The 13,312-nt window shown below is 40.7% G+C and overlaps 1 protein-coding gene across 1 annotated transcript; it reads right to left on the bottom strand.

Moving 5' to 3' along the window:
• Nucleotides 1-7,638: 7,638 nt before the first annotated feature.
• Nucleotides 7,639-10,534, bottom strand: C14H2orf74 (chromosome 14 C2orf74 homolog). The gene is made up of 2 exons (XM_027934538.2): nt 10,364-10,534; nt 7,639-7,812 (listed from the first exon to the last, which is right to left on the bottom strand). Exons 1-2 carry the CDS (start codon nt 10,532-10,534, stop codon nt 7,639-7,641), a joined length of 345 nt encoding a protein of 114 aa, XP_027790339.2.
• Between the last annotated feature and the right edge of the window lie 2,778 nt (nt 10,535-13,312).

Raw genomic sequence — 13,312 nt, 5'->3', positions numbered from 1 at the left:
AGCCACAACCCCAGCCCCAATGACATAGAATTTATCAGAGTGATTTCATATGGTTAAGGTCAATATTGTTTCTTTAAATTGTTGTGTATGGGTGTGTTCAGTGTGATGTCTTGTGGTAAGATTTTTTTTCTTTTAACTTTAAAAGCAAGCCAGGCGCGGTGGCACATACCTGTAATCCCAGTGGCTTGGGAGGCTGAGGCAGGATGATTGCGAGTTCAAAGCTAGCCTCAGCAAAAGCAAGGCACTAAGCAACTCAGTGAGACCCTGTCTTTAATGAAAGACAGAAAAGGGCTGGGGCTGTAGATCAGTGGTTGAGTGCTCCAGAGTTCAATCCCCAATACCCCAAACAAAAACAAAAACAAACAAAAAAACCCTTAAAGTTTGAAAGTTACTCCTGTTAGCAAACACAAAGAGAAGTACAGTAGTTTGCAACAGTTCATCTGTTTTGCACATGCTAGAATCCCCCGTACCTAACACAGAGCAGATTTCAATAAATATTGGTGGAATAAATACATCAGTTCATAAACATAGATGATATTCGTTGAAGGGATATGAAAGAAGAACTAGGCCTTGATGAATGGATAGAATTTCAGTAGGCAAAGCTGTGAGAGATCATTCCAGACCCAAGAGCAGCATCAGCAAAGATGTGCAAGTTACAAAAGGAACCAAGTGGAAAATAAGATGTTCACAAAGCAGAACTGGCAAGGAGACACTAATGAGGACATTTTGAAGATGGAATGTGAATAGCGTAGGAATTGTAGAAAGCCAGTGTGAAGGCTTTCTGTACCATCCGTGCAGTAAACATGGTGAAGTCTCCTGTGACACTGGTGGAGCACATTGGCAGCGACCAATCCCAATGCTTGCGTCCCAATGCTTGCGTCCTAATCTTGGCTCTACCACTTACTGAGCAAGTTTAGGTAAACTCCTTCACTTTTGTACTTCATCATATGTAAAATGCGAATAGTGTTAACTATCTGTATGAGGATTAGATTCTGCTGCTAGTTAACTGTGGGAGACCAGACCTACCTCCCCAAAATATGAAGGATTGTTGAGCAAAAGACAGAAGAAACTGACATGCACAAAGCTCTCTGCCCTTCCTCTATTGTTCTAAAAGCAGGATTGACAAAGACAAAAGAAATTCTGTGCCCCTTCTACGTGGGAGAACAGCTAACCACTCAAGACAACTTTGGACACTTACTAACCTAGAGATGGCACCAGATGACCTTATGTTAACAAGCTTTACCACCAGAAAATAACTGAAAGTTATTTTTCCTTGTTTTGTCGTTTCTGTAAAAATTTAGTGTTCTTGCCAGATGTGGTGGTGCACACCTATAATCGTAGCTACTTAGGAGACTGAGGCAGGAGACTCAGAAGTTTGAGGACACCCTGTCTTATAATAAAAAGGGTTGGGGATATAACTCAGTGGTGGGAGCCCCTGGGCTCAATCCCCAATACTGCAAAAAAAGAAAACCAGGAAAAAAGAAAGAAGTAAAAAAAAAAAAAAGGGAGGAAAGAAGGAAGGGAGGTATTGAGGGAGGGAGGGAAGGAGAAAAAGGAAAGGAAAGAAGGAAGAGAGAAAAGAAGCAAGCATATTGGAGGCAACTCTGTCTGACACCCAGTCACATAGGTAATAGGAAGTTCAAGGAATCATATTACCTTTTCCTCTTAGAACTTCTCCTGGCCTCTAGGAAGCTCATAATAAACGTCCTTTATCCTCACCCTCCCAGGATGATCACTTTTATTTTAATTCACCAACCATCACCAAACTCCAAACTCCTAACTTGACACTTTCAGCTTAGACTTCCTGGTCAAGGCAAAGGTGATTCCTAGAGCCAGTGTTGCCCACCGAAGGGCAGGAATCTTCAGGAATGGGTCCACCTTAGCACCCTTGCCAGGCTCCCTCACTGGTTAAGAGCACCCTGGGAATGAACTCAGAGTACAGCAACTGAGATCCTCCCTCAATTGTGCATCCTGCCAGGAGATATGACAGGCACATTATCTTCTATCACTTCCCACCCCACTTATCCACTTCTTATATAGCATCTTCTAAAAGAATACAGACTAGGCTTTTATAACAAGAGATTCTCTGTCACCCCGACCTCAGTCCCCCCAAAGTGACTTAAACAAGTGACAAGTTTATTTCTCCCTCACATGATAGTCTAGGATAGTGGCTTAGGACCAGTGTGTTTGGCTCCCAGACTGCACCTTGTTGCTTCTCCATTTCTGAGATACTACACTCATCTGCCTTATCAAAGACGGCTCAAAACTACTTCTATGTTCTGCCCTATAGGAAGAGGGAAAGATAAAAGGCAAGCACACTTCATTCCTTTTAAGAGCCTGACTCAGACCTTGCAATCATCACTTCTACACTCTCCTCATTGGTCAGGACTTAGTCACAGGTGGCTAACTCCCAATGTGAAGGGAGCAGTTGCTCACAAGAAAAAAGGTCAAGTGGATATTTGGAGAACAACTTGCAATTTCTGCTCAGGGCCACTTTCCTAAACCTACTCCTCTTCCTGGTTGTGTCCCGTGTTCCCTCAGTAGACCTCATCCAGAGTCACCATCCAGAGTCACCCGAGGCTGGGATGGGCAGTGACTCTGCCCTCCCTCCTCCCCAGAGCTCCTGCACAACTAGAGGCAGCACCATCCATGCAGCAGGCTGGGCTCACACCCAGCTGGGCTCTGAGCCCACTTGTTCATCCCTCCCAGCTGACTGGACCTCCTGTTTAGTCTCCTACGTATTCCTCAAGTCATTCTTCTTTGTCTCACCCCAACTTATTTTGCTTCTGGTTATCACCTTTTGTTGCTTGTATCTTTGTAAGGTCTTCCTAATGGTCCTCTGTCCCTGATAGTCTCTTTTCCCTACAGTTCTTCCTAATTGCTGTACTTTTACATTCTTCAATGACATGTCCCATCCACCCCTTAGCAAGGCTCACTCCAGGTCTGGCCCAGCCTGCCTTCCCTGCCCCACATCTAGAGCTGTTCCATTGCTGGCACCATGCTGAGAAGACAGCTCTGGAGCTCTCCAGTGCACCTGTGCCCTCCCACATCCAGGACCCTCTGCCTGGTGAGCCCTGTTTACCCTTGCCTCCGTCACCCAGGCTTTGCTCAAATTTTTCTTCTTCAAAACCTTGCTGATATCCCAGAGAGTCACTCTTCCCTCTGTCAGGACCATATAGCACAGATACTTTATTTATTTTGTTTAACATACAATAGAAAGGGTATAAAGTTAAAATTAAAGCTTATTAAGTTCCTTTTTAATAGCACATACACTTTAATAGCTCTGAAATCAGAGAGTATCTTCAACAGGCAGTACCTGATGATGGTTCTTAACTTTTGCTGAAGTACACCCAGAGAGGATTTATGTTTGCTTTCCCCAGTTACATGGGGCAGCACCCTCCCAAGTCTCTGTGGAAGGCAGCCTCTTAGATGACACTCACCTTTCCCTGTCTCCTAGTATTCATGTCCCTGCATAATTCCCTCCCCTTGAGTGTGGGCTGGACCTCCCAACTTGCTTCCAATGAATAGAATAAAGCAACAGCGATGGAATGTTTAGTTATCAAAGTTACCAAAAGACTACTGTCTTTTTTTTTTTTTTTTTTGATACTGGAGATTGAACCCAGGAATACTCAACCATTGAGCCACATCCCTAGCCCTTTTTATTTTGAAACAGGGTCTCACTAAATTGCTTAGGGCCTCGATAAATTGCTGAGGCTAGCTTTGAACTCGCAATCCCCCTGCCTCAGTCTCCCGATTCTAGGCATGTGCCACCACACCCAGTGACGGATGTCTTCTTGCTAGCACTAAAACATACTCATGCTTGCACGCTCCCTCTCTTTTTCCCTGAGCCTTGCTCTGGTGGAAGTAAGCAGGTTTAGACATCAGTATAGGTTTGCAAGTATATCATAGGGTCATTCCAGGCAGAGGGACTCTGGGTCCAAAGGTGCATAGGCTTTTTTAAAAAATATTTTTTTAGTTATGCATGGACTCAATATCTTTGTTATTTTTATGTGGTACTGAGGATCGAACTCAGTGCTTCACATGTGCTAGGCAAGCACTCTGCCACTGAGCCACAACCCTAGACCCTGCATTCATTCACTTTTAATTTTGATAAATGCCCCAATTATCCTTTACCAAATTATACTGAGATATATCTCATAAGAATGCCTTTCCCCATTTTTCTCCCTTTACCAGTATCATCCATCTTTCTGATATTTGACAGTTTGATAGATTAAAAAATCATGTTTTAATTTAGCTTTAATTAATAAATCAGAATGAGCATTTAAAGTTTTCTCTCTTTTTTTTTTTCAGTGCTGGGTATTGAAACCAGGGCCTTGCACCTGCTAGCCAAGTGCTCTACCATGGAGTTACAAGCCCAGCTCCAGGTGTCTTGGCCATTTGTTTTTCTCCCTATACCTTTGCCCATTTTATTTTTATTAATTTTTTTATTTATGCATGACAGTGGAATGCATTACAATTCTTATTACACATATAGAGCACAATTTTTCACTTTGTCCATTTTAAAAGTAGGTAATGCTTGAAGGAAAAAAATTCCTTATGCATCTGAATGTTTTGAAGCATTTCTTCATAAAATAAGAAAATCATCCTTTTGTGGCTTTTTTAAAAGCCTTTCTTAACATTCAGGCAACTAAATAAGCAAATAAGTAGAACATAACAGAAGCCAGATTTCTCAATGCTGAGGAACACAGTTACAGAAACAAAGGAGGTGAAGCTACAATAAATCCTACTGGACTGAAATTGGATGTGTTGATGTGAGCTCATGGTCTTTTACAAGGACAGCTACAGAAATGAAAATTTCTTGCCCTTGAATGCAGACTAAACCTGGTGGTTTTCTTCTAACCAACAGAATGTGAGGAAATTATACAAGGAGTCCTCCAAGACTGAGTGCTAAAAGGACACAGCATCTGGACTTTCCCATCTCTGAGAAGTATCCAAGCTCAGGAGCTGCCTTTGTGTCCTCCTCTGTTTTTTTTCCACATTAAACCAAGAATTCTTCAAATTCTCACTGCACTCTGTCCACTAGATTCCAGATCCAAATCCTTCAGATTTGCATTGTCATTATAGTCATCTCCACTTATGACTCCTTATGCTCCTCTTCAATAACCTAACTCTAGAGGAAAGTTCTCGAGCAATACCCCCGCCAACCATTATTGCCTTCAATTTATCACTGTGTTACATAAAACCATGTAGAAACACAAAACTGGCCATTGGCTCTTGAAGCTTTCATTTGATGCAAAACAAGTTTACAAATCAAATGAAAACAACAGCTCAAAACCAATAAAATTCAATGAACATTTAATGTCAGATGCTGTTCCGCGGACCACACTATAATCTCAGTGGTTTTCTGGAATTCTCTGTGCCTATGCTACTACAGGAACTGATGGCCACTTTTCTCACCATTTGCCTCAACTGGAACTTTCACGATACCTTGGTTAGTACAGTCAGCACCAGGGAATTGGCTAACCCTTCACATAGGCACACGATTTGGGTATTAATTCTTCTTCCTCTGTTATCAGCTTAGGACAAAGTAACTTGGTTTCCTAAATACAGAGGCACATATGGGCAATGAAACCATGAAACACACAGCTTAAAATAGTTACCTGGGTAAATCTGAACTTTCTTAGATTAAAATTGCAAATATTCATTTGTGAAGGGATAAATAAAATATGAAAGACGTACAAGTGGAATATTATTCAGGCTTAAAAGGGAAGAAAATTCTGATAACATGAATGAATCTTGATGACATTGTGATGAGTGAAATAAGCCAGAACCAAAAGGACACGTATATCTGACTTTACTTATACGAGGCACCTAAAGTAGTCAAATTCTGAGAGACAAAGCAGCATCCTGGCTGCCAGGGGGTTAGTGTCAGGGCTCAGAGTTCCACTTCTGCAAGACGAAAAGAGATCTGTGGATGGATAGTAATGATGGTTGCACAATGTGAATATATCTATTGCTACTGAACTGTACACTTAAAATGCTTAAGATGGCAAATTATATGTACATTTAACCATAATAATAATTTTATTATCATCAGGTGAAAAAATTTTAAAATCCTTGCCGAGGACTCAGCAACCCAGAATATTTCTGGAGATCCTCCTCACCCACAATCCAGATTGCTTTAATCCATTCTCCCCCATACCTGAACCAACCCTGGAATCCTAACAGGAACCTTCCTGTTTCTCACTAGTCCTCACTGTTACTCTCAACTCTTCTTGACACTAACCTTCAGCTCTGGCTATTGGTGTCCACCACCAAACTCCACATACACCTTCATCTCTCTGTCTTGGTTTACATTTGCTTTGATAAGCTAATCCTCCCATTTGATTAGGTCACTCCTCCTCCTCTCAGAGGAATAGTCCCATCCACAGGGACTTCTTCCCATTTAAGGAAGACCAATCTGGCATTAGTCACACATTCTAAATTATTTTATCACATATGCTCCAAATCATTCAACAAACATTTATTGGTCATATGCCATATATATGACAATATGCTATGCCCTAAATCAAGGGCTAACTTTCCTGCTTTTTATTTATCTCATAGCCCCTTATATATTTCACAAACACAAATGTTTACTGCAGTGGATTGAATGATGTCATACAGGTCTGAACTATCATATTCCACATATGGACAATACATTTTAAACTACTGAAATCAAGAATAGTATCATCTCAGGACTTCTTTGAAATAATAGGATGTTTTGTTGTTGATAGTAATTTGTTTTTTGGACCAATCTTAAAAAGCAGCTGTTAATACAAGAAAGGTTTCAGGAATGAATTCAATAGGTATTACACAGTAAAAGAACCTACCCTTGGGGCTGGGGTTGTGGCTCAATGGTAGAGTGCTCTCCTAGCACATGTGAGGCCCTGGGTTCGATCCCCAGCACCACATAAAAATAAATAAACAAAATAAAGGTATTGTGTACAACTAAGAAATAAATATTAAAAAAAAGAGAACCTACCCTCGTTTTTGGAAGCTTCCATAACAACATCTGCAATGTTACTTGGTCATGAATACCTGGGATCATAGGAATACTAGAACAGGTATTTCCTTAAAAGTGTTCCTTCAGCCCAGTGCGGTGGCAAACACCTGTAATACCAGCGGCTCAGGCATTGAGGCAGGAGGACAGCAAGTTCAACACCAGCCTCAGCAACTTAGCAAGGCCCTAAGCAACTTAGCAAGACCCTGTTCTCAATATAAAAAAATAAAAAAGGGCAGGGATGTGGTTCAGAGCTTAAACACCCCTGGGTTTAATCCTGGTAGGAAAAAAAAAAAGTACTCCTTCAATATGATTTACCTAACAGACATCTGCACAAACATAAAAAACTTTATTCACATGTTAGGACAGTGTTTGAGTAGGCACAGTTTTAAGAATGCTTAATACAATTTGTTTATTGAACGCAGAGTTGAGTCTTTGGAAAATTATATTCAAGCCTAAGGATTTTACTTACAGAATTCTGTATGTGGCTCACACTTCTTTCTACACAAAGGTAAAATAATATCTGTATTTGCTTAATTCCCATTATTTTGTTGTTTCAACATGACTTGGTACACTCAGTCATTTCAATGTTAGTCAAAGATTATATTTTTTTCATTCTCAGCTTTTTTTGAGCTTCATTTTCTCTCTTTATGTTCTCGAGTGTAACTTCGAGGTGCAGAGTATTCATTACCAAGATCCACGACAATTACTTCCCTAGAAAATGTCACTCCTTTTAAAGGTCTTTTTGAGTTTTCAACATCTGAAGAAACTCTATTGAGAGGTAGGTGTGTTATCTTCAACTTTTCACCCTACAGAGAAATGGCACAAGTAGTATAAGTGATCAATTTATGAACATGACAAGTCCTGCTTTTAAAAATATAGGTTCTATGTACATTGTGAATGAGACACAGAAAAGGTATTTCTAAATGATGTAAGAAAGCAACAGTATTGAATAATATTCCATTGTGTATATATATCACAGTTTATTTATCCATTCATCTATTGAAGGGCATCTAGATTGCTTCCACAGTTTAGCTATTGTGAATTGAACTGCTATAAACATTGATGTGGCTGCATCACTGTAATATGCTGTTTTAAAGTCCTTTGGGTATAGACTGAGGAGAGGGTCAAATGGTGGTTCCATTCCAAGTTTTCTTAGGAATCTCCACACTGCTTTCCAGATTGGTTACACCAATTTACAGTCCCACCAGCAATGTATGAGTGTACCTTTCCCCCCACATCCTCGCCAATACTCATTGTTGTCTGTATTCTTGATAACTGACATTCTGACTGGCATGAGATGAAATCTTAGAGTAGTTTTGATTTGCATTTCTCTAATTACTAGAGATGTTGAACATTTTTTCATATATTTGTTGAGTGAATGTGTATAAGTGGATGCTGATCCATAATGGGGGGACATGGAAAAAATGGAGGAATTTTGGGCAAAGGGGAGGGGAATGAGGGCAGGAAAGATGGTAGAATGAGGGGCTGGGGTTGTGGCTCAGCTGTAGAGTGCTCACCTCACACGTGCGGGACCCTGGGTTCGATCTTCAGCACCACATATCAAATAAATAAATAAATAAATAAATAAAGGTATTGTGTTCAACTACAACTAAAAAATAAATATTAAAAAAAAGATGGGGGCTGGGGTTATGGCTCAGTGGTAGAGTGCTTGCCTAGCACAGGCGAGGTCCTGGGTTTGATCCTCAGCACCACACAATAAATAAATAAGTAAGTAAGATCAAGGTATTAAAAAAAAAACAAACAAACCGATGGAGGCTGGGATTGTGGCTCAGCCGTAGAGTGCTCTCCTCGCACGTGCGGGTCCCTGGGTTCAATCCTCAGCACCACATACCAAATAGATCAATAAAATAAAGATATTGTGTCCAACTATAGATAAAAAATAAATATTTTTTAAAAATTATTAAAAAAAAAGATGGTGGAACGAGATGGACATCATTACCCTAGGTACATGTGTGACACTGTATTGTGTACAACCAGAAAAATGAAAAGTTGTGCTGCAATTGTGTACAATGAATCAAAATGCATTCTGCTGTCATACACAACTAATTAGAATAAATAAATAAATTGATTAATAAAAAAGAAAGCAACAATAATCCATCATGATCACATTTTTATATTTCTGTGGTTGTAAAAATCTACATTGACACAAAATTATTTGATAACATGTATTACTCTCTCTATAAAACACCCAGGAGCCACAGTCATGTGATGGGAAAGCATGTGCCTATTGTCATTTGGGGTCCTGAATATGAGCTTATCAAAGGTCTGGCAATCTCTATGCTGCTGGGGATAGAGCTCAGAATTAGAGCAGGGCCACAGGAGCTGGTCCTGGGTTTGGCCACAGTGGGGAGGTGAATAATTTGTTCATTTTTTGTTGTGTGGTGGTGGGGTTTTTGTTTTGCTTTTTTTTTTTTTTAGTGTAAAAGAGTAGGATTTAGTCAAGTGAGAAGAAAAGAGATAGAACTCCTGCAGGGTGAGAAAGGACCCAATGGGGGTTGCCCTTTGTCTCATATTTTCATTTGTAACACAAGAACCTTGGATCCCTAGATGACCTACAAGATTTCTTATAGCTATAAAATCCTAGGAGCCTAAAAATAAAAGAAAATGAAAGGGAATTATGAACAAAAACACAAATGTAAGAATAAAGAATGAGCTGGGCACAGTGCCCCATGCTTATTATAATCCCAGATACCCAGGAGACTGAGGTAGGAGGATTGCAAGCACAAGATCAGCCTGGGCAACTTAGCAAGACCCTGTCTCAAAATAAAATAAAAACGGGGCTGGGGATGTGGCTCAAGCGGTAGCGCGCTCGCTTGGCATGCGTGAGGCCCGGGTTCGATCCTCAGCACCACATACAAAGATGTTGTGTCCGCTGAGAACTAAAAAATAAATATTAAAAAATTCTCTCTCTCTTTAAAAAAAATAAAATAAAAACAGCTAGAGATGTAGCTCAGTGGCAAAGCACCTGTGGGTTCAGTCCGCAGTACCTGGGTGGGGGAGGTGAGACTGAAGAATGAGCGCACTTCTAGGCTTGGCATATGCAACTGGTTTTACTAATATGAAATGAGAGTTTAGGAGAATGGTTTAAATGACTAGTACCTGGGTGGGGGAGGTGAGACTGAAGAATGAGCGCACTTCTAGGCTTGGCATATGCAACTGGTTTTACTAATATGAAATGAGAGTTTAGGAGAATGGTTTAAATGACTAGACACTGGACTCATTCCAGGTACAAACCAAAGTTACAAGAGATGCCATCCTTTGTTATTATACCTGCCTGAGTAATTTTCCATCTCTTCAAACTAAAGCTAAACCTTAGGAGTAGAAAAAGTACATCACCTCTTGATCAGTTTCTCCAGCATTCCCAGACACTTGCTTCTTTTTCATTTTGTCTCCCTCCTGTGCCTCCATGTCCTCTCTGTTTTCTAAGGATGTGGCCACCGCTTCCTTATTCCGTCTCTGGACAAGAATGCTGTGCCTCACTGGTGCATTCATGCCCATGATTTCCATTATGACCCTGGAAAAATCAACCAGCAGGGTTTTAAAAATCCATGCACCCTAGTCTACATTATCATCTACAAAAATGACTTTCTACCACATCCTCAGGTACAGACTTTTCTTGGCCTCCTGTATTATTCTCCACATTAGCAGGCGAACACTCTTCACCTCCGTTAGCATCTGAGCAAGGAATTTTTTCTGTCTCTTCTCTCTTGCCTTGAAAACTGAAAACAAATAAGCAAAAAATTCAGAAAAGGAAAAATGACCCTGATTCTGGCTTGGGAATTTCACTTTAATAGGAAATTAGCATTTCTAAAAACCCTTAAAAGGAAAACAAACATAACTGCAGCATTACTTCTTCTATTTTGTTTTATATCATTTCTAGATACATATGCTAGTGTGATTTGAAATCTGATCCCAACTTATCAACATGGATTTATACCATTTATATAAAAAAACCACCAATAAAAGGAGGATGCAAATGAGGCAAATTAGAAGGATGATGAAGAAAGTGAATGCTGTGGCCTCAAAGCTAATACGGTTGCCAGACGATATGTCCACTTTCACAACCATAGATTCCCCAAAGCCTTCTCCAGCTCAGTTTGAATGTAGTTCTTTTGTTCTTTAAGTTTTCTAGAAACAGAAGGGAAAAAAAAGGCTGCTTTCATTGTTGTTCTTTTGATCAGCTGAGCTTCATAAAAGACACTCTGCTTGTGTTGGTGGTGTGACTCACACTGGCTAGTTTCTCTCCATAAATGTGGTGGGGGCTGAGGTGGACAGAGGGGAGACTGAGCTGGGACCTGTTGATCACTCAGCTCATCTCCCCTCACCCCAAAAATTATCTGAATCCAGAGGGGAGAGGAACTGGAGCAGCTGGAGCCAAGCCCAGCTTCCATTTCTTCTCTCTTCAGTGACATCACAGAATCATGGAACTGCTGAGTTAGAGACCATTGCCTGGCATCAGGGGAACCACTCAACTCTCCTTCGAGGTGCTGCTTGTCTGTGTTCTCCTCCGAGAGGTCCAGCATGGAGACCACATTCACTGTCTTGACCATACGTCGGACAAAGATTTTCTTCCTAGTCTCCAAACACTGTATTTCCATTCCTAACCTAAGCCTGACGCTCTTATTGCTTGTTCACCGACTGGAGCAACTGGCCCACTTTCTTCTTACAAATCCCTTCCATATCCTCAAGGTCAGTAATGAACCCTATCTCTAATGGTGCTCTCTCCAGCCTGAATAGCCCATATTCTTCCAATCCCATCTCTCTGGATCTACTTCCTGGATACACAAGAAAATTGGCAGCTCTGAAGGCTATGGCTTGAGGCAACAGGAGTAGAACAAGATGATCAGAGTGAAGATGAACCCTGGCCCTGACCTAACTTCAGGTAAGAGAAAGTGACACCATGGCAAGGAAGGAAAGGATGGAAGTAGGACTTTCTGAGAAGGAAGATAAAAAAGAATAGGGCAGCTATTTTAATATCTAATATAATATCAGACTGGATAATTTGTTTTTTTGTACCAGGGTTTGAACCTAGGGACCCTTAACCACTCAGCCACATCCCTATCCCTTTTGTATATTTTACTTAGGGTCTCAATAAATTACCGAGTATGGCTTTGAACTGACAATCCTCCTGTCTGATCCTCCCAAGCCGACTCTGGTAATTATGATGAAAAGAAATGTATTTCCTACTGCTCTGGAAGTTGGGAAGCTGAAGATCAAGGTGTCGGCAATTAAGGGTCCCATCTCTCTGCTTCCAAGATGGTGACTTGAATGCTGGTCCTCTGTAGGGAAGAAATGTCATGTGCTCACATAGCCGAAGAGCAAACTCAACCCCCAGGCTCATTTTAAAACAGCACAGGAAGGTGCTCCCAGACACCTCCCAACTCTGTCACACTGGGGATTATGTTTCTAATATCAGTTTTAGAGGGTACACATTCAAACCACAGTAGGGGTGGAGGTCTTTGGACTACAGTCACACGTGCTGTATTCCAGAAGGGCATGATCTGCAGCTTCTTTATCTCTGGATGCTCTAGCAATCAGCACTTGAATGCTCCATAAAATTGAGTGTGTGTGTGTGTGTGTAAACACAACTCAAATTTGTTGGAGTGTTCAAGGCCAATTTTTAAAATATTTTATTTTATTTTTTTTTAGTTGTAGTTGGACCCATACCTTTATTTCATTCACTTATTTTTATGTGGTACTGAGGATCGAACCCAGGGCCCCGAGCGTGCTAGGCAAGCAACTCTACCGCTGAGCCACAATCCCAGCCCTCAAGGCCAATTTTGCAGAATACGTGAACATCAGAGCCACTCCTTACAGCAAAATTCCTGGACTACTCCTCCAGCCAAAGCACCCAGATAAAAATTCAGAGCCTGTTTCCTTACTCTCCATGGTGCCAGAATGATGTTAATAGTCCAAATCTGCTCCCATGTCATAGACATGTATTAGGCTGTTTGTGAGAAGATGGAAAAATTTTATATTGATCTACTAGTGGCTACAAAGGTATATACGTATATTAAAAAAAAACATTCCATGCCCTTTACTATGTGATATTAGAACTCAACACACAGGAAAATAAGGCCAAACTCCTCAGGCCTGAGTTTGAGTCTGCAAGTTGGTTCTGTCTCCAAGATTTACCAGAAACATTGGGAGATGGGAGACCTGTAACAAATACATAATAGAAACAACTCGTACGATTGGTTACACTGAATCATAAGGGCTTTCACTGAATGTGCTTAGGGAATCAATATCTTAAATTTATGTATGGTTAACATAATTCTGGAAAAT

This window comes from Marmota flaviventris, chromosome 14 (assembly GCF_047511675.1).
Source record: "Marmota flaviventris isolate mMarFla1 chromosome 14, mMarFla1.hap1, whole genome shotgun sequence".
Classification (NCBI taxonomy): domain Eukaryota; kingdom Metazoa; phylum Chordata; class Mammalia; order Rodentia; family Sciuridae; genus Marmota; species Marmota flaviventris.
Note: the sequence above shows the minus strand (reverse complement) of the source record. Positions and strands in the feature narration are given on the sequence as shown.

What these genes read in the sequence shown, in the direction of transcription:
- C14H2orf74 (XM_027934538.2), bottom strand. Translation starts at nt 10,534, where the DNA reads ATGGAAATCATGGGCATGAATGCACCAGTGAGGCACAGCATTCTTGTC. An exon ending in CTGGAGAAACTGATCAAGAG is followed by an intron (nt 7,813 to 10,363) that starts GTGATGTACTTT and finishes ATTTCTCTGTAG; the next exon opens with GGTGAAAAGTTGAAGATAAC.